Below are 27,725 nucleotides of genomic sequence, written 5' to 3' on the forward strand. Positions count from 1 at the left end.
TGCGGCTAGGTAAATGCAAACTGTGCTCTGTGAAGCACGCATTGTTATCTTTTATTCTAGCGTAGTAAAGGAGGGAGATTCTGGGGAGAGAAAGGTGGGAGGAATTAAGACTTACTAGTGCATGGCTCGCAATGGTGTCACGACCGTTACAATCCTGGTGGCCTTGCTGTTAGATGCCTTTCTTTTGCAGCATATGTTTCACACCACCGAGTTTATTTTTCCAGACAAGAACAAGTAGGAATGACAACCGTCACAGTGCAACAACGTTACGTGCAAGCCATGTATTGACTTTTGCTGTGGCCCGTAATGACAATTGGTTTAGAGAATAAAGAGCGTTCTCTTATTCTTAAGACCCCGAGACTAAAGGCCGACTTACCTTTGTACGTCCTTATTGCGTCGTGCAAGATACTCGGAGGGTCTGCAACTCGACGACGACATTTTCGTGGTCTCTCCAATCCCATCTGAAGGTCCAGGAGCAGGGCATGGTAGACAGGGCCCTGGAAGAAGAAGTGGCGGCCGCCGCCGCGGGCACGGCATCCACGGGAGGGACCAGCGCGCCGGCCACCGGGTCATCTGCCGCCTCCTCCAACACGGTCAACAGGGCCATCCAGCAGCTGGCCCAGAAGTACTGCACTGACTGCAAGACCTCCTTCGACGAGCTCAGCAAGATCGTCCAGAAGGTGAGTGGGTCTTGCGCCTTTTGGGAGGGTGTGGCAAGGAGATGTCTTGTCAGCTGACAGGGTGTCCTTTCTCAAAACTCGTTGATCTCGAAGAACATTCAGTTTCCTCGTGTAGCAGCCGACGAACCTGTCCTCTTCAGTAACATTGCAACGGAAATTTTGTTAACAGTGTACATGTTTGCGAGTGCAGCCTCAGGATGCCACCATCCGCCACCGTGACATAACCTGATTACGACGCCTTAGTAAGTCGTCGTAATCGGATTATGGCTTGCCCAAGTGCACCCCAACTGAGCAAGATGGCAGCACCCTGAGGCCATACTTGCAAATGTGTGTAGCAGTGGCGGAACTGTTGCGCCAAACTGTGCCAGAATGAATACCTGCGACATGCCTCTCCAAAGGCTGTATATGTGACCAATTTGTGCCATGTCTGCAGCAAAAAAGCTGTTCTCGAAAAGGAAACTGAAAGTGTCTGGCACGTGGCATTGTTGGCGAGGCCACTAAAATTAAGAAAGCATTGTTTTTGCAGATGCCTAATTACTATGTGCGAAAAGTAGGGTTGCGCAAATATTCAAATTTTCGAATAGTAGTTTCAAAGAATACGCCATTTATAGTACACCATTTGATATTCGCTTCAATACGAACTGCATTATTCATACTTTCTGTAGTGTTGAGTGACTGCAGCGGGTTAGCCCCCTTGAGTGCAGTTCTCCTCAAGCACCGGACCACTATGGAGAAGCAATACCCGCAGAGCTGACACTGCGATTTTGCGACTCGCTTCGCCGCAGCGCAGATGCGCGCGAGGTGAAAAACACCTTTAAAGTGGTGTGGTGCATGCGTGTGCCTAATAAATAAAAAAAATTAAAAAATTAAACGTGATTGTTAATATTTACATTGCACTAAAACCTTCAAAATGTAACTGCTTCTATTATGCAAGAGTATGTGTTAAGCAGCAATGTTCCAACAACCTGTGTTCATTACTTGTGCTTTTAGAGCACAGCTCTTAGGTGCCCGTTCCTGGGTTTTGCGGCGTCGGCGTAATCGTGCTAAATTTAGTGGGAAAATTGATGTCACGTGACCTCAACACCAATTTAATTCCCCTATAAATTGAGTGGGAAAAATAACGTCATATGACTTGGCGTCACGTCACCTATGAACAAATTCAGTTTCTCCGCTAGATTAGCGGGAAAATAGACGTCACGTGGTGTCAATTCTTCAGCTAAATTTAGCGGAGAAACTGTGAGAGGAGGGGAGGGTACGGAGGACGAGGATGGGAGGGTAATAGGAGGAGGGGGGGGGAGGTGGAAAGGAGGGGAGGCATATCTTCCCCTCCTCCTCCTCAAGAGCTGCACTCTAATTTCGCGTTATAGAGGTTTGTAAACATCTTTAATTTTATGCTTTCAAATTCAAAATCAAAGAAAATATTTGCTCATAACAAAAAGATTTATAAATCCCTTCAATTAAGTATGGCTGGGTTCCTTTATGGGTTTACTTATATGTCAACATTGCCGTTTACTTGCCCTCTCAGTGTAGGTATTGGACTTTCTGAGGCCACAATCTATAAATGTAGCTAGATTAAATCTAACAGAGCTCATTTGTGGGCAATTAGAAGCTTGGGAACAACCTTCGCAAGTTCAGCTGAATTTTCATTTAAGCATAATGTAATGGTAGTGAAAGGCGTGAAGAAAGGTGCAGCAACTATGCAATATTCGACCAAAGACACTATTTATTTAGACTTTGCTTTGAACCAGAAATCCATTATTTGCACTTGCCAAACGAAGAGTTATTGTTTTTTGTGCGAATGGTGCTCACATCGATCGCAGTTAACTGCTAGTGCTATTCGTTGTGATCGGTTAGAGTAGCTATGTGTTCTGCTTAGCTGTTCTATGAACGCTAGCTGGTGAAATGCAAACAAGAGCAGCGTGAGAGACATTCAGCCCAAAAGTATCCATTTAATGTCGAACTCGCGACAATTACATCACCGTGATACAAACCCTACAAGGTAGCCAAAAACATATTTTTACGTCAAGTACAGACCGAAGACGCCATCGGTATTTGTAATAGGTTAATTGAGACATCTCTACTTGTCCTGAAAAGACAAGCAGACAGACAAACTCTACTTGTCCTGAGCGGTTTGGGGTGGCTTCACATTGACGAGGTAGGCTCATCCAAAACGGCTAAGAAGCTAAAAAAATGCCTAGGATATTGCAGGAGAGCTCTTGTTTTACTAGGAGCTTAGTTTGAGAACCTATATAGTGAATAAATTGACATGCTGCTGTCCTGCTTGCTTTTAAGTTTTTCTTGCTTTAAAGTGGTGTACAGTATATGTAGGATCAAAATTGGTATTAGTTACCTACCCAAAAATTTGTGGAAATTTGAATCCTGGTCTCTGCTTGCTGAGTGGCGATTTATGTGGAATGCAATGTGTGGGTACACAGGTTCTGGCCTCGAGAAAGGAGCTGGTGGAGTATGAGCACAAGCAGCGGGACCGCAGGAAGTCCCAAGGGACAGCCGTGCAGCCGCTCAGAAGCGAGCAGCATCTGGGCACCCTGGGAGCGCCTGCCACAAACAAGCAATCGTCCGGGAAATGCTATGGATGTGCCAGTGCAGCAGTAGACCACTGCATCACTCTTCTTCGTGCATTGGCCACCAGCGTCCCTTATAGGTAATGTGCACCTGTTGAAAATAACTACTGTCGAGAAGTCATAACGAAGTCAACGGTAATCAGAAATCAGTTGGCTATACGTATCTGCTTCTTCGTTATATCTGGCCTCTATAAAAGTAACATGCAAAGAAAAGATAATACGGGCCATCATGGGCACATGTTTATTGTGCCTACAGAAAGCAATGGAGGCTTCCCTGCACGCACTTTCTGCTAGATAGGAGCTGCTTTTCGCCAACTGCGAGAAGTTCTGATCCTGCGAGCTGTGTACGAACCGTGTTGATAGCTGCGATGGCTGCCGTGGAGGACAGTAGCGGTGGATGGCGTTCCTTACGTTTATGTGCGTTCTTCGTCAAGGATGGCACGCTTTTGTTTCAAGAAGACTGCAGCAGGGAAAACTTTTGCACAGAGAGCGACCATGTTGACCAGCAACGCTGACATGGAACACAAAGCAAACGATAAAACTCGTTTCATTTCGTTGGTGTTGAGAGAATAGATTTAATGGCGCATTCACACTGGAAGCGGATCCGTGTTTGCAAAGCAGTTGCGGATGCAGTTCGCGAGCGACCCCGTTCAGACACACCGAGACGCGGTTGGTGGTTTCTCGGCGATCACGCATGATCTTTTGAGACTTGCGTTTGGCAACCCTGTTTTAAAATCCAGAACCCACTTTAATTCATGATCCAAAGCCAAAATTTTGCTATTTTTAGAATCTCTGAAGATTTTTCTTCGGGATGTTCGCACGCATCACAAGTTGAAGCAGCGAAAAAAGAGGCATGGACGCGCAAAACTTGCTTGTCATTTCCCCGACTTCGCCTACAAGCCAAGCCTAGCGAGGCGCGCGTTGCTGACTCAGAACAGGATGCCCTCAACCTTTTCTTCGAAGTGGACCCTTCCCACGTGAATAGCTGACCTTGTTTTCGGGAAAGAGGGACAGTTTTCTTCCCTAGTTGTTCGCTCTTATCATTTTCAAAGTTGTGAGCGATGGGGTGGACCGTGGTGCGGGGAATGTGTTCGGTGCTAGCCAGTCTTGGCTTCGTTGGTGGTGGACTCTCCTCTTGTCAATCGAGACAGTCGAATCTACTGTTTGTTTTACATTAAGCTCAAATAAACGCCGTATGGATTATTTCTGCATCGTCTGGTACGTACGCTTTATTTCTTGAGTATGTTCCCTTTATTTTCTTTTGTTAGTAATAAACGTTGCAGGTCGGGCTAGCGCAGGTACCCTGCCAGCCCTATGGTAGTGCCTTGACTGCGCAATCAGGCTCACGACGTCTCTATCAGTTTTCTTGGTGGTCATGCACGGTGTCAAAAGCTTCCAGTAGTTAACATGACTGTTTTAGTGGGTACAAAAGCTGACATTTTGGCAGATCAGGGGCAGGTTCCAACGTTCTACGGGCAGAGACTAGCAAAACAGCGAGCTTCGGGCTGTGGCACCCGGAATAATAAAGAAAATTCTTACCCGAACCAAATTATTGGTGCGAAGCCTGTTAAGATTATGAGTCAATTCGTTTCGCGACAGATTCAAGCGACGGTTGTGAACATCCCATTTCTTCGTTGATTTGTCTGTTGTAACGCTAGGACTACAGCGCCTTGGACGCCTCACCAGCGACAGGTGCCAGCTTGTTTAGAAAATCACTGACGTCACGTCAGCGTCGTGTTGTGATTGGTTGCCGCTTTGCAGTTCGTGAAAGCGGTTGGGAGATACGGTCGCCGACCAATTATTCATACTTCACAGGAACCGAAAAAACGTCCAAATAATAGAGCAGTCCGAAAAACCAGCAGATTGAAAAACTTGCCTTTATTACTTCCAAGTGGGCTTAAAAAAGCCGTAAATAGTGCCTTGCTTCAGGTTACACCTCCGTTTGCGTTCGGCACCTTTCTGTTAGCTTCTGAAACGCTGCCTTCTTTACTAGCGTTACAGTCGAGTACTTTCTGCGCTTCTTAACGACACATCGCGGCGGCAGAACAGCGGATGGGGCCGTGATGTCCAAGTCAGCGTTGTTCGAACAAGATGAGAGGTGCAAATCCAGGAGCGCAAAATAGCGACTGGCGATGCTGGCGACGCGAAAGTGGGGCGGAGGCGCGAAGGGATGGAAGAATGGAAGGAAATAAAGCAAAATGATAATGATGATAAACAGCTAAATGAAAAAAAAAAAAAAAAAAGGGTTAGCATAGCGTCACCTAGCGATAGGACTCAGGAGTACTCAAGTAGCGCTGCCAAACTAAGCCAATCCATTTGAAGCCAACATAGAATTCAAAATGGCCACTTCTCGGCAGTGTTTGCTACTGACCGCTCGCGACGATTTTGTCCGACTTTCGGACTTCAAACTGTCCGAAATACTGGTCGTGAATATGCGCTATTTCTATGTGGTAAGTCGCGGTTCCTCCTTTAGGTCCAAAATATCGAACAAGTCCGAATTATCGGAGTCTGAAAAAACGATTGGCGACTGTATCTGTCCCGAAGCGGTTGGCAAAAAGTACTCCAACCGCTCGATCCCAGCCGCTTTGCGGTTGAGAATGCGCGGATCTGCCTTGCGCTTGTGGATCCGCTCCAGTGTGAACGCGCCTTTAGAGAGAGAGCAACTGCTCGGTCGTGGTCACATGGATTGTGGGCCGCGTTTTCATACCGAGCCGCATCCTGCAAGGAGTCGAAAGCTTTCATAGTCTGCAAATGCCTCCTCTCCTCTGCCCGGTTTCCTTGCCACATTGGCCACGCAACAACCCAACGCAGGCACACTTGTGCCAATCTGCCCAGGAGGCGTCTGCCATTAAATTGCAAATGCTTCTCATGATTGGAGTAGCTCCCTCTCTTAAATCTAGGCTTTCTTCGTCGGTATATTCTCGTTAGCACTCTGAGCAGACGGCGATGCAGAGGCCGCTGCCAGCGGCTTTTGCAGCATTGTCTGCTGCATGTGCTGGGTGGCTTTTCGGTTGCAGCAGCGAAGCGCAGTGGTCTGTAACTTTTTGATTATTGTATTTGCACGAATATAACGCGACCCCGAATATAACGCAAAAACAGGTTTTAATATGTTTAAAAAAAAAATACTATTATAATGCGAGTTGAGGCCGCATAAATCTTTCACATTTGGGGCATAGCAGAAGTGAAAAGGCAATGGAAATAGAAGTAATATCAGTTCATGTTTTGACTGCACTCATCCTCACTGCTCAGGTCCTTCTGTTTGCAATCCATTTGGCTGCTTTGCAAATATGCAGCAGCACAGTACCGCTTGTCTGGTAGTTCCTTTTTCTTTCATGGGAGCTCCTCGGCAGCCCACAAGCAAAGCAAGGCACGCAGCAGAAGCACCAACACACAAACACCAAACCACTCTGGAGCAGAAACTAAAAAATGCGCAGATGCCCCCTCACACTTCCACTTCTTTTCCCACCCAATCTCCTGCATTGAGCCGGAGGGATGGTATTCTCTAGACTTGCGCACCTTGTGGCTGAACTCAATTCCGAATATAACACGAGGTGCGTTTTAAAACATGTAATCTTTAAAAAAAAAAAAAAAACTTTTTATATTTTTGCAAGTTAATAATTTTTAAATTATCACAAAATATTTTTTTCACTATATCCTCTCGAGCCGCTCAATTTCCTTCGCTAAAAACAGACACAAATACATTAAAAAAGTGCAAACAGGTTGGTAAAATCGTGATCACTTTATCTTGTTATAGCCGATTTTGTTATAAGTGGGTGCAACAGTACTGCATTAAATCAATGTCTACTGTGTCTGTGCCTCCATCATAGAAATGCTGTAGTTTTGCATTGCTTTTGTTTTGAGGCTGAGAGGTGCATTCCACCAATTTTGTGCCACCAAATTTGTTGTCACTCTTGGCAGTCAATAAGTCACTCTAGCTTGTAAAGTGCAGTTAGGGTTGTGTAATAATTTGTTTTATGTTTTTTAATTTGTGAAAATATTTAAAACTTCGAACATGGTTCTAATATGCAATGTACCATTCAGTAGTGCCATTGAAAGAGACTTGGTTTTTATTCAAATCAGATATGGGATAGCCAGTCTTGAAATTAAGTTTTCCCAAAACGGACTATTCAATTCTTATTTGGTTCTATCCCACCCAGAAGTCAGTCCCCGCTCCTGTCTATAAATTACCGGCTGTCTTTCCCATCCGCAGGCAGCTGCTGTGTGAGGAAGGTCTTATTGGAGAGCTCGTGGAGCACAACCTCCGCCAGGGCTGGGTCCAGGTGGGCCACCTAGTGTGCTTGCTCACCAGGGACAACCTGGTTGCCACAAACCACCTGAACGCCCTGCTGATGGAGCGCATCTCCCTGGCGCTGCTGAGGGGTTCCTCCTCTCGACGCTCACCACGGCAGCAACAGCTTCCCTCCATTGCATCCACGTCAGCCTCCACCTCTTCCACAACCGCCCCGCCAAAGAGGCCCGAGCCACTAGCCATTGTGGGTAGCCCGGACCTACCTTCTGCAGTGCGCCACGAGGTGGCTCTTTTGGCACTGTCCCTTCAGAAAGAGGACTCCTGCTGGGAGCAGCGACTACGGTCAGTACCTGCCACGGGGTTCAAATTGCTTTAGGGCTGATTGCCATGTTGAAGGGTGTAGTTGACAGGTCTGGTAAAGATGTCCACTTGATGGGTCTGGTTGACAGGTGTGGTTGAGTGTGGCTGGGGTGTTCACTTGATGGGTCGATTGATGGATCCAGTTGGAGGGGGTTCACTTGATTGGTCGGGTAGACGAGTCCTTGATGGGTCTGCTTGGCGGGTACAGTTTATGGTCCAGTTCATGGGTACAGTTGGCGGGTTCAGTTGATGGGTTCAGTTGGGGGGTTTAGTTGACAGGTCTGATTGACACCAGTAGGTCAAGTTGAGATGATGGGTTCAGTTGACTGGTCCGGTTGACAGGTCCACTTGGCAGGATAGATGGTGGGTCTAGTGCGGTAAACAACATCTGTATGAAGGAATTTCAGGAGTTGTTGAACGTAACCTTATTTGTTACGTTTGGTGACAGCTCTGGAGGAAAAAATTTAATGAGAGGATAATTTGGGGATGAGGGCAAAGAACAGCATGAGGGCATGTTTGGTGTCTACCAGTTCCTCAAGGTGAATTTTCAGACAGGATTTAGTCTAATATACACTTAATATTTTCACTTCGTATAGGTCATATTTTTTTTTATTGTCTAAAACGATGCATGTTGTAGTCATAGACACGCAAAAACAATCGCATCGCAAAAAGATATTTTCTTGCGTGCGAGCGCCTTTTTATTCTTGGCGCTTTTCTCTCCCGCTTTTCACGTCCTCGCTTCTTTTGATTGGTGATGTCAAAAATCATGAAATTTAGAAGCTTTCTAGGCTATAACTTTTAATAACGGCAATCGTAAAACATGTTTTTTTCGCAATTGCAAACGCACTACAGCCCCTCTTTTTGAAATACCAAAAATCAGTCCAGTGTGATGTTGCTTCCTGGATTTGTACCCTCCCTCGGAAAACTTGGCGGCGCTCGAGCAGAGGATTATCAGTGAGTCGGGGTTCGGATGAAGAAACCGGTTTTTTCCCAGTCCGCCGGCGCTTCAGGTCGCGATGGCAACGGCGCTTTGCTTTGTAGCATGGAGCGGAGGTCCGAGAGAAAGTCAACTCACAGGAGACCGCAAAATTTGACGTCGCTGCACTGGCGCGGATCGTGCGGGAACTTCGAATTCTGCATTTGGACATTGTTTTTTTACTTCACAAATACGGAATTCCCAAGTTTCAAATTTTGAGGGTAATGTCCCGGCATCGTTTTCAATCGTTTTGGATAATAAAAAAAAATATAATTTTGATCTGTCAGTGCCCCTTTAACTCATGAAAGTGAAAAAACTGGCAAACTAACTTATCCGTTTTTTTTTATCTGTTCTTGTCTATTTTTTATGCAAAAGTATTAACTGTCCCATGGAGCGAGCTGACGTCATCAGTTTGAAGCTCGAAAATGGCAGGTAGTGTCCGCGATTTCGCCTTTGATTCCATTGGCTGGCGCGCGTCGACGGGGCTTCCATTGGCCGCTGCGCTTGTCAGTTTCCATGACCGCTCACCCCATGGCGCTGCGTTTCCATCAGGGTATGCATCCAAGGTCACCAGGGGAGCATGCGCGCTGACTGGCGACGAAAAGTATGCAGCAGACGACAAAGGGAGCGGAAGAGTGGCTTGCATGCTTTCACATTCACGACTCATAAGAAGTGCTTAGGTGTACATCGAGCTTTTTATAACGCGGCTCTTAGGCGCCCGTTTCCGGCTTGAGCGGCGTTGGCGTCGCCGTCGGCGTAACCGCACGTAACCCTCGTGAGGGTTACAGGAGTTATGAGGGTTACTCTTACGAGGGTCGCCCTCACGAGGATCGCCCTCGTAACCCTCGTGAGAGTAACCCTGGTAACTTTCGTAACCCTCACGAGGGCTACGAGGGTTAGTTACCCTCAAAAGGTTACTCTCACGAGGGTTTTGAGAGTTACCCTCACGAGGTTTATGAGAGTTGCCTTCATGAGGATAATGAGAGTTACCCTCACAAGGGTTACTAAGGTTATCCTCATGGGGGTTACCCTCACGAAGGTCATGAGGGTTACCCTCACAAGGGCCATGAGGGTTACCCCCTGATGTCACGCGACCACTGATGTCACCTGACCCCCCTCAGGTCACGGGACCCCCTCAGGTCACGTGACCCCCCCCCCCCCGAGGTCACGTGACGTCAGGGAGTCACCTGTCCCTCAATACCCTTCCATCCTCCTCCTCAAGAGCTGCGCTCTAATCCGGCATTACAGGGAGTTGTAAACGGCTTTCATTTTGTTAAGGAACAAACTTTTTTTATCTGTTCCCAGTCTCAGTTTTTTTTTTTTTTCATTATAAACTTAACTCAGCCTGGTTGTGGTTCTAAAACTAAAAGGGTTAGGTTTGAGTAGATTACTAAATGAGGTAGATATAAAAGTAAACTAAATGTGCATGTGATTTCAGAATGCTGCCTTGAAAGCTAGGGAAAGTTATGAGGTTCTGTTTTATATTGTAATGTTTTCAAAATTTTATGGTTAACATCTCTTGGACAGTAATGTCGGCAAGTAACAGATCGATAATTTGGATCGACATGAGGACACTTGGGTATTGGGATCTAGACAGGAGAAAAAGGTTAAGTACAAAACGAGCGTGTTGGTAACTGTAATTAGACATGAGGAAGATACATAGAAAGGGGGGACGGACAACGTCGTTGTCCGTCCCCCCTTTCCATGAGAAAAAGGTATGGAGTATAAACATTAGTTTAACATGACTGCTAATGTGGTAAGAGATTTTCTACATTCATCAAGGTAATGGAACCCATCCAAAACTTCCACACATCTGTTGCAGATGCGTGATGCGGCTCTTCCTGATGGGCGTCACTTCCCAGAGCCCCGTGGTGTTGGAGAGCATCACGCTCCCCTGCCTCAAGATCCTGCAGGCTGTGATCAAACCAGAGTCCCCGGTCACCAAACGCAACAAGGACAAATCCATCGAAGAACTCGCAAGCGTCCGCCCTTCAGGTAATCTCGGATAGCGGAGGCATTGTGTGCCAGTTCCATTCTCGACTTCCCTCGGGAAAACATAGTTCTCCTCAAAGGAAGTGCAATATTCTTTGAACTGCCACCAGGAATGTATGAACCTTTTAAAAATATATGAAGCTTGGGTTCCAGAATATGTCATGGATGTTATCAGTAGGCTACCAGTAGACCATTCACCAATTTACCCAAGCACCAAGGAGCATGCTGGGAATGTAGGTATGTGCACTGCACATGCTTGCTTTCTTTGCTTAAAAGATTCAAAGTAAGTAACCTAAATAAAGCATTACATTAGAAGTGCCGTTTGTTTTAGATTGTTGTTTTCGAACAGTTACTGCTGCAGATGCCAGCATGTGCGGTGCACATAACCACTCGCTGCACACTCTTTGGTGCTCGTGTAATTTAGCAAAAGGTCTAAGTACTTTGACCACGGTGCTAGGATGCTCTGAGTAGTTTCTACAGCAGTGATCAAATGAGACTCGTGCTTTGTTATGGGCATAACATTTTCTACTCGCCATGCAAAAGACGTTTCACACGGTCAATCTCTGGCGTCCTTGCTAGAGATTGGCCGTACGACACACTTTCTTCGAATAATCTGAAAGCCAATGAAGTATTTTGTGCTTCACCGGTTCCCACCACTCTTCGTTCCCTCCCTGTAAGGGATGTCGGTGAGCGTGGACCTGCGCGGCTGGCTGGCGGAAGACGCGAGCCAAAGCTACGCGGCGTGGAAGGGGCGCTGTTTGGGACGCCCCGCTGACACGCTGTCTCTCGGGGGTGGCAAGCGGCTGCGGCGGGAGGACGTGCGAGCCCGCTTCCTGATGGAGAAGTACGGCTTACGCTGGCGGCAGCGGGTGCGGGGCCAGCCCCTGCAGCCCCTGCTGCTGCTGCACGACCAGCAGCAGGCCCCTGGCTGGCTACGGCAGGTGCTCTTCAACCCGTCCTGCAGGCAGGCACGCACCGTCGCCTGCTCCCTCGTCGAGGCCCTCTGCCAGGTGGGTGTTGTCGGTGCCACCTGACGAGCTGCGTTTCAAAGTCACGGCCCTCGGGCCTGGCTCGACGCTTCTTGAAATTGTAGCCGGTCATGGGGGCGGGAAGCTTTTTGAGGCGACATGAGGCCACCGGATGTGAAGCTAGAAGTCTGGAGGGACACGCCCCTAACGATAACCAAAACCAAGAGATGTTATTGGACGAAAAGAAGAGCCGACTTGGTGTCAACAGCTGTTTTGGTCACCCTCGGGCGTGCCTGAGTGTGACCAAAACATTTGAAGGTGCCAAGTGGCCCCGAAACGGTACCCTAAATAGAAGTCTTCTTGAATCATATCCGATGTCCAAGATGTGACTGTCGTCGACACTAGTGCTGTTTATTTGAGATCTTTCTCTAGTAAATCCTTTTCGGATAGTGTTACACCGTGCGGTACATACAATATATTGTTTAAATGTTAACACCCGCTAAATTGTACATCCGAGTCCCGTATATCGGTACACACATTATTTGTGCGTGTGAAATATGCGTGCCTTTCGGCTATCTATTGCGTCAGCTAAGCCAGGGGTGGGATGGGATGGCTGCGCCAATTGTGCCATTTTGATACACACGGAATACTCTGCACCTGGTTGCACCAAAAGTGTTAAATTATTCAAAATTGCGCCAAACTGTGTCAAAATACCTCAAAACCTACTGAAATGCGCAAAACCACCAAATTTAGTGAAAAATAAAAATTTTGTTGGTGACCCTTAATGACTGTTTCGTCTTAGACTAAATGGCGCAAGTTGCCGCCTGTTAAAAAAAAAAGAGAAACACAGCCATTGTTTCTCTTTTTTTCCAATTGCCTCTTGCATGCCCATTCTTCTTGAGCGAATTTCCAGACTTCTGTTCTCTGCAACTACTTTCGGACTGAAGCTATGGATCTTGGCAGTCGTGGCATACTTAAGATGAGCAAACATAAGTCTTTATTTAATCCAGAATGTAAGACTCGTAAAACTGCCGTTAAATACCGCTATTTGCCAAAATGACGGCGCCATTGTTATTGAGAACTTTATTATGAAAATATGCTACAATCTTTCACAGCAAGTGAAGCGTTCGAGTTCACCACAGCATGCATGGGCTGCTCGTAACTTTTTTGCTAATACAATATTTGTTTTCCCAATTCACCCATCCAACGAGTTTTCATAGCACGCGTGTTCTACTTTGGTTTTTGTAGTGACACGTGTTTTTGTCGGGTCTACTACGGTTAATTGAACGCCACCTCATTGAAACACGTTTAAGAGAATGGGCACATGTTAACGAAGTTTTGTTTATAGAAAGCAGAGCCTTAATTTACAGAAAGGACAATTATTGAAAAGGTGACTTGCTGCTTAGAAAAAGGCGACTTGCTGCTTGTATCACCGGGGCGCGCGTTGGCTCACTTGGCCACCCCATTTATGCCACTTCGCGGTGACGGTCTGCGGCGGCTCATTACAAAAATGGTAACCGTGGATGAATTCGCTAAACGCAGGCTCATCGTCATTTCCTCTAAACTGAGCGTCTATATGAGGCAAATCAATAAACTGGAGTGAGAAAAAAAAAAAAAAATGTGTTTGCTAAGTTGAGGTTTTCTAAACCGCACGCCTCCGGTTTTTACCTAGGACTTGTGCTCCAATTTTTTTTTTTCTCTAGGTTGCTTTGAAATGTGAATTTTTCTGCTCGTAAGCTGCTCAAAAATGTGGATTTTCAGCTGGTAAGCTGCTCCAAATCACCAATTTTTCTGTTCCAAGAAATGCTACAGGACCCGTTTTAGCTGTTCCTTTTCTGCTAAGTGCTTTGTCGTTTGACATGCAGCTGAGTGGGTGGCGCCAACAGGGCTTATTGTGAAATAAAACAAACATTCCAGTTGCATTCGTCCTGTCGCGCATACCCAACAAAAATATAGTTTTGTTTGTTTCAAATGTGCTACAATGCTTTCTCAGTGTCTTCGGAAAAATACATAGACAATGAAAGGCAAAAGATGGTGGGATGGGAAAAGACAAGAATTTAGCTGCTAGCAGTGTTTGAAATTGCACCTGAAACCCAGGGTCTGGGCTCGAAAAAGGTTCTCTTGTTTTTGGGGCCGAGTTTTTCTTAAAAAGGTGTATATTTTCTAATTTTCGTACCGAAAACCAGGTTTTTGACCTTCTACCCCCCCTCCTTTTGCCCACTAAGCAAAATGTAGCCATTTTCTGTCTTCTTATCTGAACAAGACCTTTTGTACCTAAAGAGTAGAACCCCATTAACATATCTTTCACAAAACAGCCATAAAAAGAAAAAAAAAAAAAAAAACAGTTATTCGGGAAGGCATTGAAATTGTGTTACAACATGACGTTGAACAAGGACGTCGAAATCGTTGCGTAGATAGTTGAAATTCTACCCTGTCAGAGAATGTACATGAAAGTACAAGAAAAAAGAGTGTTTTTAAGAAGGTGCGCAGCACCCCTACTTTTACTTACGCTGCTCGTTTCGCTTCCTAACAGTGCTGTCCCATGTCGCGTGCAGGTTCCATCGCGCTGCAGGGAAGTGCTCGACCTCCTGACGACGTACCTGGACGACCTAGGCACTGCTGGGGAGAGCGGGGCCAAGTTCCTCTCTCTGTACCAGAGCCTGATCGGTCCCGACCACTGGAAGCACTACCTTGCCCTGAAGGGGCTGCTGCCCCACCTGGGAGAGCTCATCACGGCCGAGATCCAGCAGCTCAGCCTGCTCGAAGAGACCACACTCAATGCAGACCTCTCGCAGGGTAGGCTAGTCTTGTCTCTATAGCCTACTCGTGCTCCCCCTTAGTCGCAACATTGATTGTGCGCTTTTAGAGCGATGGCTGCTATGGGCTTTTCCCACCACTGGAAATGACGTTTGTTGTCGATGTAGTAGTTGTTGTTGATGTTGTAGTTAGCAATGTAGGGCATCCGTCGTCGATGTTGTCAAGTCCCCGAAAAAGATTGCCCGCCGCCCGCGGGAATTGAACCTGGTTCTGCTGCGTGCAAAGTGGAGGCGTTATCACCGAGCTACGCTACGGCCTTAAGAACCCGCTCTATACTTGGGGTTCTTGTGGCACCCGATGCCCACTGCATGCGCTCTCTGGAGAAAAAAAAGAAATAACAAAATGCTGTTGTAGCATTGTCAATGCCAAGAGCTCATGCCGGGAGATACGCTTTTACATGCTTTGGTACAAAAGAGAAAAGCGTTCGGAACAAAATGGTCAGATGTTTATTTTGGTCCGAACGCTTTTTTTCATGCATCCCACAATGCATGAATGCAACGCCAGCGCCTAACAACTTTGCTGTGAATTGTTGCAGCTTTCTTTGTGACTGTAAGATTAACACAGGACTGCTCAATTTTTTTAGTTCTGCCATTCCTCGGTTTTGCGCATTGCTATAGTCCGTTGCAACTCAAGAAGGTGAGGAGGAGGTTTCCCCCTCACCTCTCCAGCGTTCCGTCAGCTTCCTCCTCCCTGGCCTTCCTTTCCCTCGCCCTGCCTTCTTGAGTTGCAACGGACTATATTACTGTTCGGTGTATTACAAGTCTATTTTTTGATTCATCTTCAAACAGGCAGGTGCTCCTTGTTTGCTTTGCACCTTTATCAGTACATTTCTAGTGTTGGGCATGTTTGTTGCTTGCACTTCCATCACAGCCTAGAACACGGGTTTCCCGAGCTGGTCTCATGGGTTCTGCAAGCACCCAAATTGCGGTTCCCCCCCCCCCCCCCCCCCACAACTTAGTTTAACCATCCACAGACTGAGCCATAGATTGAGTTTGTGTTGCGGACAAAGCAGCCTCACCGTTCACACTAATATGTGTATATATTTTACATTGTGCCTCAGGTTAACCCCACTGCCTTCTTATTCTGTCTGTAGTCCTCCATTTTGTCTTATTTTGTCAGTGCAATAAACTCTTGTTCACTATCTAAAAATGGCATTATTGCCTAGTATTATCAGTTGGCAACAAGGGGGAGGGAGGGTTCCTTGGGTCTTTTTGAGGCTTGCTGGGGTTTTCTGGGATGAAAAAGTTTGAGAACCCCTGGCCTAGATGATCACTCACTGTATTTTTATAAGCGTCACAAACAATAATAGCCATGCGCTCCTTTGAGCGCACACTTTGGCCAATGACGGCTGTGCAATTGCGAGGCGAGAAAACGCCGATCGTGCCAAAACTACGCTGTGAGCAGCATTTTGAAGGGCGGCTAAAAGAAGAAAAAGACATTTAAGATGGCGGCCGTCCGCCAGCTTGAACGGGAGTGGCGATGGCTCAAAGTCCGGTTCGAGTTTGCGGCTTGAAACAGATTTAAAAGCCGCCGAGAACTCGTAAATATTTTTCTGTTAATCACAGAGGTGGTTTATGAAATATACAACCCAAAAAGTGTTTTTTTAAAGATTGACTTGTTCACAATTTTTCGGTTTTCAAGGCCTGCATTACCCCTGAACAGCCACATTGATTGTTTCTTGTTCATACTGAAACCTTATATTAATGTGCAAAAGTTTGTGCTGTTTTCTTCCTTTGTACAAGTGGGGTTTTCATTGTGGTGCATTTAGCCATTTGTTATCCTATGCAGGTGCTCAATTGTTTTTTTGATTACGTGTTTCTTTTTTTGTAGAAAGCAAGTAGGTTTCTACGTCAGACCTGGGCTGTCGGGTTTTTCTGTGACGCATCTCTTCCCCGACAGGTTTTGCCCTGAAGATGCTGACCGAACTGCTGGCCTCCTTCATCGAGGTTGACTCAATACGGCAGCACTACAAGTCTCGCCTGGTGGGCTGCGTGCTGAACGGCTACCTGTCTCTGCGCAAGTTGGTTGTGCAGAGGACAAAGCTGGTCGACGAAACACAGGAGAAGCTGCTCAACCTGCTTGAAGAGATGACCACAGGTGAGGTTGCTTGTCTGGTTTTTTAGGTTCATTGTGGGGGCCAGTGAATGCAAGCTGTTCTGAGACCATAAACCTCAAGATATTTTGCAAGCTTTTGGTACGGTGCATGTTTGCCAAAGAGATTGAAAGCCTGAGCTTGGAAGGGCTGAATATTTATTAAGCTGGTATGTAATCGTGTGACATCAAAAGAACAATGATAGGCATGCAGGTCAGTTTAATAGCAGGCCATTTGAACTTGTCAACGAGTCAGATGGATTTTATGAAACAGCATTTGGCCTGGTGATCTTGTAGCACTTCAGAGCAAGCGAGTTATTAAAGGCAGTATTAAATGTTTCTTTATTTAGCTACTAGACATTATCCTTATAGCTCCTAATAATATAGGACATGTGCACATATGTTCTTCTACATGCTAACTGTCACAGAAAGTCAAGGAGAGTTAACTTCCTCAGCTCGTCAGAATGAGCTTTTGACTGTTTTTTAGCTTGCTGATGCCCGGTAATCATTATAGTCACATGTCAATGTCTACAATTTTTACAGAGCGTGATGTGCTCTGGGCATTGTTAGAGTTTGGCAGTTTCTGTCACCACACTGATTGACCATGAACATATGTTTGTTAATGTGCAACTGTTTCTCTTTGCAGGGACGGAATCCGAGACAGAATCTTTTATGGCCGTATGTGTGGAAACGGTGGAGAAGTATGGCCTTGAGGACTTTAGGACACCAGTCTTCATTTTTGAAAGGCTGTGTTCTTTGATCTACCCTGTAAGTGCTCATCTTTCCTGACTGAACATTGATCTCTAGTGTACCTCTTCTGGTCATACACTGCTACACTCTGCTCTCACACTTGCACTGTAATACTTGTCAACTAGAGCATGTAACACTTTTACAAAATTTTATCCTTTCTACTTTAATCAGCTTTGTCAGTAAATTGTACCATCACAACTTTATTATTTTGTACATTATTACTGCAGTTATGTCCTGCTTAGCTGCTTAAAGGACCCCTGAAAAGAAAAAAAAAAGTTTTTTTTTAAACAGTCTGATTGGGGACACACATATTAAAAGGAGACAATGCCCAGAAAAAAAAAAATTTTGCAAAAAATGTTGATTTTGAAAAACGACATACTTACGTCCACCAACATCTAGAGAGTACCCCAAAAAAGTTTAATTAATTTACACTGCATAGTTAATTTTTTATAAATTATTTTCTGTCCACCAAAGCTAAAGAAAAGGTAGGGTTTGGAGTACTTTGAACGCATTTTCCTCCGTTCCACTTTTTGGTATAAATTCCATTTTAGTCAATCTATCGTCTGATAATGGCAAAACAGGGGAGGCTCATTCTTCCCTTTTCCTGACTGAAATTTAATAAGGAATGCGGCTATGGAACTTTTTTGTCACTTTGAGGATTTCTTTTATAAAAGATTTGAACATTTTGTTGAAGACACAGAAGACCAAAAAGTTGACCAATTTCGCAGAAGACAAAAGTTATAGAAATAAATGACTTTTTAGAAAAAACGTTCCATAGCCGCAGCCTTTAGGCATTCTGATACATATCTAGCAAATAAAAATATTAAATATTGTGATAGTTTTTTGACGATAGATTATCTAAACAATGTAGGCATGTTTCTAATACAAGCTACTCTAATTTCCTTCTCATATAACCGACAGACCTGAAATTTTGTTATACAGCCTCTAGCATGACCATCAGCCTTCCCTGTAAATTTCATTGATTCTAAGACAAGGGTTCAAAAGTTGACCCCCCTAGGGAGTGTGTCCCAAAAAAATTTTTTTAGAGCAATATTGACTGCACCTGACTCAATTTAGTCGTTAGTCACCTCCTTTCCACTTGTTTTCTCTCGGCATTTCGGGCGCGTGGTGGAGAGGTACTCCCCACCTCTTCGTAGTGGATTGGCTTGGCTGCTTGGCTGGCTTGGCTGCACTCCATACAAGAGCCATTGCTACTTCCTGGCCGTGTTCCAAAATTTACTCTATCTTACCCCAGGGTAAGGGTTTTGTACCCTTGGCGTTCTAAAACCTCCCCGCGTCCAGCATTTTTCAATCTGTGCTGTCATGTGATACGATCCGCCGGAGTAACTCGGATCCATTTGGGTAAGATTTGGAACACAAACCCCTGTGTCTGCCGGTCGCACGTTGTACCGCGTCGTAAAGTGGTCACCGTGGTGGAACACCATACACACAGTACGTAGTCATCGCGATGGACCCCGACCTGAAGCGTCGGTTGCTTCAACGCTGCCAGCAGCTGGGCCTTCGCCCGTACGTGGACACACCTCGCCAGCCGGAAGGCGTCCGCTCCGATCGCTGCGAGACAACCGCTCGCGAAGAGGCACTGGCGCGGCAGCAAACAAACAAAAGATGGGGTAAATGGGACACAAATCACGCAAAGAAGATCAGAAAAACAAACCTGTCACCTCATGCCACTTCCTAAATACCTATGATTACTAACTAACACAAGCAACAAGCCCTCTTCAGGAGGTCTTCACATATAAACGCGATAAAACTATAAAACCACCCGAGGTACAGAGGTGCGCGAGACGCATTACAAGACGGCGGCCATGACAAAAAAAAAAAAAACAGCGAAGCTTTTGTTTGTTGTGGCATTTGAACGGAAGTTACGATTTTGTGAAACGTTTATAATCATTTACGACGTTCATTCGATGGATTGTTTCTTATACCTAAAATTATGTAATTCAAAAGGCGATTTCAAGAGATCACAAAGATTTTATAACCAACATCTAAGCTGCCACTTATTTTATTGGCCAATGAGAAGCTGATTTGAATGACCATCGTTACCAATGGGAAGCCGAGCTGAATGACATGGAATTTGCGCGCAAAATTTCAAATAAATCTCTCACCGTCAATATTGCTCTAAAAATTCTTTTTTTTCCCCGTAAAACTCATTTCTTGACACACGTGTCCCAACCAGACTGTTTTAAAAAAAATTTTTTTTTTCTTTTCAAGGGCCTTTCAAAGGGCAATTCCGCTCAATTCCGAAAAATTTAGGCTTACATGTGATTTCATTTCACAAAGCACTACTAAACAGCTGTACGTCTTCGGATTTGCGAAATGCGGAATAATATTTGTGTAATCTTAATTTAAAACATCAGCTGATATCGAAACCGAAACTTCGGTTGCGTCAGGCAACATTGGTCTCAAGTCGTCAGAGTCATGGCCACGTCACGTCGAACCACGTGGTCTTGTGACGTTCGTGGGGGCGAGGTACAGGATACGCGATGCGGGATGGCCCGGGGGAGAGGGGGAAGGGAAGAAGACTAAAGAGGAGAGGGGGAGCGGAGAAACAGACCGATACGCGCGCAGGGCAGCGCAAACTAGCTCATCCGCGTTACGGCGATCATGTGGACGCCGTTGAGCCAACAGCGGGAGGAGAAACTCATGACGTCATCGTTCAATCTCGCTCTGAGAAGTAAAAACAAACAAAACGTGAGAATGACGTAGTCATGCCTCTGACGTAATGGTTCAACGTTGGCCGCTCCAACCCCGTCGCATTGACTGCGCTGACGGTTGCACCTCACGTCGCACGCTAGAGTTGGCAGATTTGGGCGACTTGGCTCATTTAAAAGTTTGCTGGCCAGTTTATTAAATATATAGACGGAATTAGATCGTAATATTTGACATGAGGTCTTCCTATATGATACTGAAGAGGGCTGCAAAGTTTTCTAAATATCAAAAATGAAGCATAGTTGCCCTTTAAAATAACTACCAAAATATCCTGAGTCATCGCCCACGTCCCTGCCACCTGAAATTCATAAAAAAAAGGGGGAATGGGCCATGTTTCGGTGCATGAGCACAAAACGTTTTAAAAAGCTGGAAAAAAAAACCGCCCATATTTTAGTGGGTATTTAGCGCGGCTGCAGAAGAGATACATTAAACTCAAAACTCTAATTAGTTATTGTTTTACACAAAAATGCTCATGAGAGGACGTTTTACTATCGCGAAGTCCGTAGCTTGCATACGTGCCTTGAACACCGCCGATCGGCATACAGCGCAAACGTTTCTTCAGTGAAAGCACATTACACTGCTGTGTTTTCTTCTCCTCGTTAGATTAAAAAGAAGAAAAAAAAAATGTACAAGAAAATAGAAAAATTAACCAGGCACAACAAGCAAGCGAGTGAGCGAGCGGACCAAAGAAGCGACGAAGAGCAATGTTGGGAAGGAGCAAAGGCCGGCGATCGCGTTGGCAAATACTTTGGCACTTTGGCGTTGGGCCAAGTAGGGCGCCTTGCCAATCGCAAGCTCTTGCGCAACTTTCTTGTTTGGTGCATAAATGCGTGCGTTTGTGCACGGCGTGCTATAATATGCGGGTTAAGGAGGCGTTGCTACGTAGTGTGGGCGGCACCACGAACACGGAGCTCGAAATCGGACGCTGTACAAACGTCTGTGTACGGCGTTCCAGCAAAGCTTTATTTACTTGTTGGCTTTGTCTTGAACATTGCCAAACCGTCGTCGCGATGTGCCGGGAGAAGAAGCGGGTTTGCGGCGACTTTACTTTGGCGGAGACAGGCTTTGACATTACACTTTGCGGTTACATTCCAGGATATGGAGCGTTCGCTTACTTTGCAATCCCTGAATGGGTTACTTACTGCTTGTATTATCTTTCTGACTTTTTTTTCTTAACTTTATTGTTTTCTTTTTTGCACGGATACACCACGACTTTGAGGTTGCTTGCGGAGGAAATGCGTAAACAAAGAGAAGTGTCTTTCTCTTCTTTGTTTTACTTTGTCACAGACGTCCTCCAACTATGAGGTCCGCGGCCGCGTCATTCAGGTAGGATGAATGTTTGCGGATCACGGAGTCAGCGTTGGGGTATTTAAAGGGGTGGGTGATGACTCGGTTTTTTTTTTTTTTTTGGAAATCCATATTGGCCAAAAAAGTGGGGTGGGCGATTGCTCGGGGATGGGCGAGAACTCGGGATATTATGGTGGTCCTTTTAACGTGAAACATTCTTTGGCTAGTTGCTCTGCATTTCGTGAAGCCTGGTAAGCGTGGCCTCAAAACTCGTTGCTGATTGATTAGCGGGGGAGGTCACGCGACCAGAAAGGCAGGCGAGGAGGTGCTCGGTAGGCAGCGAAGAGCTCCACCACCTGTATGCATTGAGGAAGAGGAGCTGGAGAGTATGGAAGGCTCTGGAAGGATTTACAGGTTTATCAGCGCGATTAGCGTTAGCATTGCTTCATTCTAGGAACAACGATCAAGGCAATTGTGTTGCATATGTAAAACTCGCGTAGTATCGCTAAACGTCTCTGATGCTAGAACGTTTCACGGATGCAACGCAATGGTTTTGCAATTTGCCACGCATTTTCTATCACCAAACTGTCCTGCATTAGAATGAAGGTGCTTATGACACTGAGTGATATTCTATAGCGTTGTCTCAACATTTTAAGCAGGGAACAAATTTGTTTCGATAAACTGGACAGAAGGGCAAGCAAGAGCTTACTGTTGACAATTTGTGCAGTGTCAGTTTGGCAATGCACACATTCTACATGTTTCAGTTTTTTCCTTTCCACATCTTACTACCACTACTTTGTAAGATGGGAGGAAAGAGCTCATTGTCATGAATTGTTCTGTGCTCATGTTGTTGAGGTTAAAATCAGTGTGGAGTCAAGTGACCTGACACTTTCTCGTGGTATCCTGTTGCAGGAGGAGAATGACCTCGGGGAGTTCTTTGTGACCCTGGAGAAGGACCCACAGCAGGAGGATTTCCTGCAGGGTCGGATGCTCGGCAACCCATACAGCTTGCACGAACCCGGCATGGGGCCCCTGATGCGGGACCTCAAGAACAAAGTCTGCCAGGACTGTGAGCTCGTGGCTCTGCTCGAGGACGACAACGGCATGGAGCTGCTTGTCTGCAACAAGATCATGAGCCTAGACCTCCCTGTCAAGGCGAGTGATCTCCTCTCACCTCTCATGAATCGTGGAAATGCAGAACATGAGTTTACGTTGATCACAGTCCAGAGGGGGTCCTCTGAGCATACCTGCTCTATCATATACAGTCGCCGACCGATTTTTCGCGAGCCGATAATCCGGACTTGTTCGATATTTCGGACCTAAAGGAGGAACTGTGACCTACCCAATAGAAATAGTGCATATTCACGACCAATGTTTCGGACAGCTTGAAGTCCGAAAGTTTGATTATTCGCACAAAATTGTCGCGAGCGATCAGTGGGATACACCATCGAGAAGCAGCCGTTTTAGATTCTATGTTAACTGCGCGTGGATTGGCTTGGTTTTGCAGCGCTACTTAAATACTGCTAAGTCCTACTGCTAGGTGACACTGTACGGCTTTTTTTACAACGGAGCTGTTAAGGGCTAGTTTCCCCAGTTTCGTGTCCGTCACCAAATAAATGTTGACACAAAACTCTGGATAGCTACCGCCATCTATGAGCAACGGTGGCAACCAGACAACCAGCTTGCCGGTTGTCTGGTCGCCGCCATTGCTCATAAATGGAAGCAATCTTTCCAGCTTGCCGGTTGTCTGGTCGCCGCCATTGCTCATAAATGGCAGGAATCTTTCCAGCCTTTCCAGTCTGGTTTTCACCAGAGTAGAAATGTTGAATTTCTCCTGGCGTCGTCCTAGAAGACATCCGCGAGGTCGTCCGAGAGGTTGTCCTTGAGGTCATCCTAGAAGTCATCCTTGAGGTCGTCCTAAACGTCGTCCTAGACATCGTCCCTGAGGTCGTCCTAGGCGTCGTCCTTGAGGTCATCCTAGACGTCGTCCCTGAGGTCATCCTAGGCGTCGTCCTCGAGGTCGGCCTAGGAGTCGTCCTTGAAGTCGTCCTAGACGTCGTCCTCTAAGCATCGTCCTTGAGGTCGTCCCACCATAGTACAGCTTCGCTGGTCTTCCTCCCTCACCGGAGTGGAAGGACAAAGTTTTTTTGTCTGCAGCTTCACGTCGTTATCGTGATCATTCTTGTTTCCATTTTGCTTTGTTCATTCGCCACTGCCGTCATGGACTTGCGCCTTTCATCTCGATCTCGTCTCAGTGAATCGTGTTTTTGGACTACACTGGCTTGCACGTCATTACCTCATCTGTTCTTCAGCCGCGGGATGTATCACTAAGAAGCGCAGAGTGTACTTGACCATAACGTTGGCAAAGAAGGTAGCGATTCTATAGCTAACAGAAAGTTGCTGAATCCAATTGGAGGTGTAACTTAAAACAAGGCGCGCAGGCGTAACCTGAAGCAAGGCACTATTTATGACTTTTTTAAGCCTGCTTAGACGTAATAACGGCAAGTTTTTTAATCTGATTTTTCGGACCGCTCTATTATTTGGACAACTTTCGGTCAGCGACTGTAGTCAACGAATTTTGTTTGCGATCAGTAAGTAAAAAAAAAACAAATAGTAGTGGGCACCTTACCTACATTCCTTCTGTTGATGGATCCGATTGATGCGTCGAGTTGGTGGGGTCAGCCTGACGGGTCGGTTGCCAAGTCCAGTTGACAGGCTCAAGTGACTGCTCGATTTGATGAGTCTGGTTATTGGGTATAGTTGATGTGTTCAGGTGATGGGTCTGATTGAGTGTCCAAATGCTCGATCTGGTTTATGGGTTGAGGTGATGGGCCCGATCGATGGGTCTAGTCAGGGGCGGATGCAGGAATTTTCTGAGGGGGGGTCAGGTGTACCATATGTTTAGGAGCCCCCTCCCCCTTCCTCGTTTCACACCCTAAATTTTACACATGCAGAAATCAAGAGGGGGGTCAGGACATCCGGACCCCCCCTCTAAATCCGCCTTTGGGTCTAGTTGATGGATCCAGTTGATGGGCTCGGGTGACGGATCCTTTTGGCGGGTTTAGGTTTGAGTGATGGGTTTGGGTGTGGTTGGTGGATCTGGTCCATGAGTTTATTCGGTAGACTCAGGTGATAGGGAAGTTGACGGGTGCCAGGGTTTTTGTCCAATGAGTTGTGACAGTCCTGTGTCCCATGCAGGATGTCTACCGTAAGGTGTGGTGCCCCGAGAACGGAGAGGCAGAGGCAATGCGGGTGGTGTACCGGATGCGGGGCCTTCTGGGCGATGCCACCGAGGAGTTTGTGGAGTCCCTTGAGGCCAAGGACAGCCAGCAGGTGGACGAGGAGGAGATGTACCGGCTGGCCAACGTCATGGGTTCCTGCGGGGGCCTGGAGGCCATGCTGAGACGCCTGGCCTCCGTCGAAGACCTGGTGCGCGCCAGGCCGTTGCTCGCCGTTCTGCTCAAGCTCTTTGGCCTCTGCGTCAAGGTATGGCGCGTCTGGTTTTGTCTTGGGCTACTATTATGCTCTTAATTTCTGGGAAATTTGGCTTCTCGTTCTGAGTCGTTCATGTAGTCAAATGTTGAGCACATGACAGTATGGTAAACATCTGCAGTTGCCAGTTTAGTGTGATCCTGATGGGAATATTTTTGAAGTGCCTATGTGCAGTCAGGTTGCAGAGGCACCTTTAACAGAGTGCCCCATCTCATTTCTGGGACAAAGCACTAGCAGAAATGGGGGAACCAAGTACAAGACATGCTAATGCGTGCACTGGAGAAAAAGATGGAAAAATTTCTTTCTAGCCTTGTCCAAGGTCACTCTTGCCACTGGCAAGAATCAGCGCAGGGAGGTAAAAAGGTGAAAAAGAGGAATTGCGGGGCAAAAAAGGAAGAGCAGCCTCGGTCGGACAGGTCTCTGAGTCGCGCTGGCTGCCAGTTTTTGGACAGCGGGGAAGGCAAACACGGCAAACGGGAATCGATACATATACCCCTACAAATTTATCAGGACCGGCGTTTTTGAATGGCCGGGAGATTGTGTATGAACAAGATTCTACCGAGTTTCATTTTATCTCGGAGTAGTGGGGGAGCAACAACTGTAAGTACAAGCTTCTCGCTTCGAAACGTGGACTGTGTGAGCCGGCGTTAACTGTCATTGGTGGTATGAAAATGGCAGGAAGGAGTCTCTGACCTGCCTCCGAAGCAAGCTTTCTGCCTTCGATAATATTTCAGCGATTTCGTAAGCCTTGTAGTTATGAGCAGTTTGCTCGTAGCTTTTGTTTCATCGTTTTGCCCGAAACATGGAGCGCAACTCATTTGAGTCACGGCGCACGCTTCCTCAGGTGAAGAGCAACCGTCGGCGCCTGCTGGAGCCCTCGCTGGAAGCCATGGCCTGCCTGCTGGGGGCCTTGCGGCTGACGCTGGAGGCGGAGGAGCCCCTGCTGGCGGAGCAGCTGCTGAGCACGCTGGAGGCGGTGCTGGCAGAGGGGGCGGCCCGCACACCGCCCATTGCCCCCTCGGGGGTCACCCAGGGGGACGTGACCTTCCTGCTGGCCCAGGTTGCCTCCCCCGTGGTCAAGGGCAGTCCCCGGCTGCTCCAGCTGCTCATGCGCGTCGTGCCTTTCCTCACCCTCACCGATGAGGTGGGTGCCCAACGCTCGCTGCATGGCCCCTCGACTCGTGCAGCTAGTTGAATGGTTGGAAAATGGCGCGCACAAACTTGTGCACCGTTTGTTCGCCGTTCCCCCCGTCCCGCGTTCAGTTTTCTTTAGACAGCTCTGACTCGCTGGATGTGGTAAAGTGCCAAGTTGGGCAAGTTGGCAGACATTGAAGACATTGAACAAACGGCCAGGACGAAGAAAGAGTGTGAGAAAAAATAAAGAGAACACTAGGAAAGAGTTTTCTGCCAGGCCAAAAACGATTCTCTAAGTTGGTCTTTAGGCAAGGTGCCTCATGTGGGATTTTTCTTCATCTTCTCCAAGTTGTAGGGAACTGGCTTGACAGCTTGAATGTCCTGATGTCAGCTAATTAGCATCCCTCATTTAGCTTTTTACTGTAAGGTGTGAAGGTGTCATTTTGAGGCCTCAATCACGAGTAGAGAGATAAACTTGAGGAAGTCATGGAGGCTCATATCTTTATCTGTAAGTGAGTTTTGTTCAGCTGCAGCACTAAAATATTTCACTAGGGGTGTGCGAATACCGTATAGTAGTTTTCGAATCGAATACCGAATTGAATCAAGAAAAAAAGCCGAATATTGAATCGAATATCGAATAGTGATTTTGTTTGTACGAATTTTTCAAAGTGTGCTGCGAATGAGATTATTATATGTGCAGAGTATGCGTCTGTTTCAGAATATGCATCTTTTACGGAACAAAAGCTAAAATGTAAAAAAATTCTGGTGAAAAAAAAAGCTAAAAAAACTAAAAGCAGTTGCTGTTGGATGTTGGGCACTAAAGATTCAATTTTATGGCTCAAATATAATCTGTCTACCCTAAACGTCACAAAAAAACCAAAGTTACAGCCACACAAGCCTTTTTTTGTATAAATATTTGTATACCTCAGAAAAGGGGCATTTTGCGATATTTGGTTTCCATTTTAAGGAAGAAAAAGGGCACCCGGGATTTTATTTCGCATAAATAAACAGATAGGTGTTAAATCTGAGTAAACAGGCTTAAACAATATAACCATATAAAGGAAACAAAAACGTGGGTAGGTGGCGCAAGACACCGTCCAACTGCCGCTGTGCATCCATTTTTCCATCTATGTATCCTGTTTCTAGCCTTGATTTAAAAGAGAGAGCAAGCGAAACTGAAACCACGGAGACGGTTCCAGCGCAGATTGGTCGTAAGTGCGCATGTGTTGTGTTGTCGTAGGGAAAAAGGCAAGCAAACAGAAGGGCAACGGCGCCTGCCCTGCCTGCCCGATCCCGATCGACGCTTTCATCTTTTCGTCACCTTCTCGCAGTTCGTAATTCAAACGCGGCTATCGAACGGTTGGAAACCCTCTCAAATCTAGGCACACTATTTTTCCGTTCCGTTTCGTTACGAATCAGAATTTGCGGCTTGCGGTTCCAAAAGAACGGCGACGATATCTTCGGTTTCATCGGTTTCGGTTTCATCGGCGTGGTTATTGTGGTTTTCTTTCTGTGATCTTGCAGTCGCCGATTTCTGTGGGTGCAGCAAGTGTGTTTTACATTGGTGCTTCAATTTGAAACTAGGGGCTTTACTCGTGAAAAGAATTAGGCATGGCG

General features: G+C 46.4%; 1 protein-coding gene across 2 annotated transcripts in view; it reads left to right on the forward strand.

The window, feature by feature from the left end:
- The window catches only part of LOC121834581 (E3 ubiquitin-protein ligase UBR4-like), a 66,670-nt gene that overhangs the window by 15,273 nt on the left and 23,672 nt on the right, over window positions 1-27,725 (forward strand). For both annotated transcript variants that reach the window (XM_042288308.1, XM_042288309.1), the window contains exons 9-19: window positions 468-680; window positions 3,116-3,342; window positions 7,473-7,853; window positions 10,670-10,842; window positions 11,518-11,849; window positions 14,363-14,603; window positions 16,524-16,721; window positions 17,362-17,483; window positions 22,395-22,637; window positions 24,681-24,968; window positions 25,819-26,118. In XM_042288308.1, the coding sequence (XP_042144242.1) occupies window positions 468-680; window positions 3,116-3,342; window positions 7,473-7,853; window positions 10,670-10,842; window positions 11,518-11,849; window positions 14,363-14,603; window positions 16,524-16,721; window positions 17,362-17,483; window positions 22,395-22,637; window positions 24,681-24,968; window positions 25,819-26,118 (2,718 nt within the window). The remainder of the gene's footprint in view (window positions 1-467; window positions 681-3,115; window positions 3,343-7,472; window positions 7,854-10,669; window positions 10,843-11,517; window positions 11,850-14,362; window positions 14,604-16,523; window positions 16,722-17,361; window positions 17,484-22,394; window positions 22,638-24,680; window positions 24,969-25,818; window positions 26,119-27,725) is intronic.

This window comes from Ixodes scapularis, unplaced genomic scaffold, assembly GCF_016920785.2.
Source record: "Ixodes scapularis isolate PalLabHiFi unplaced genomic scaffold, ASM1692078v2 ptg001708l_1___fragment_2___debris__unscaffolded, whole genome shotgun sequence".
NCBI lineage: Eukaryota > Metazoa > Arthropoda > Arachnida > Ixodida > Ixodidae > Ixodes > Ixodes scapularis.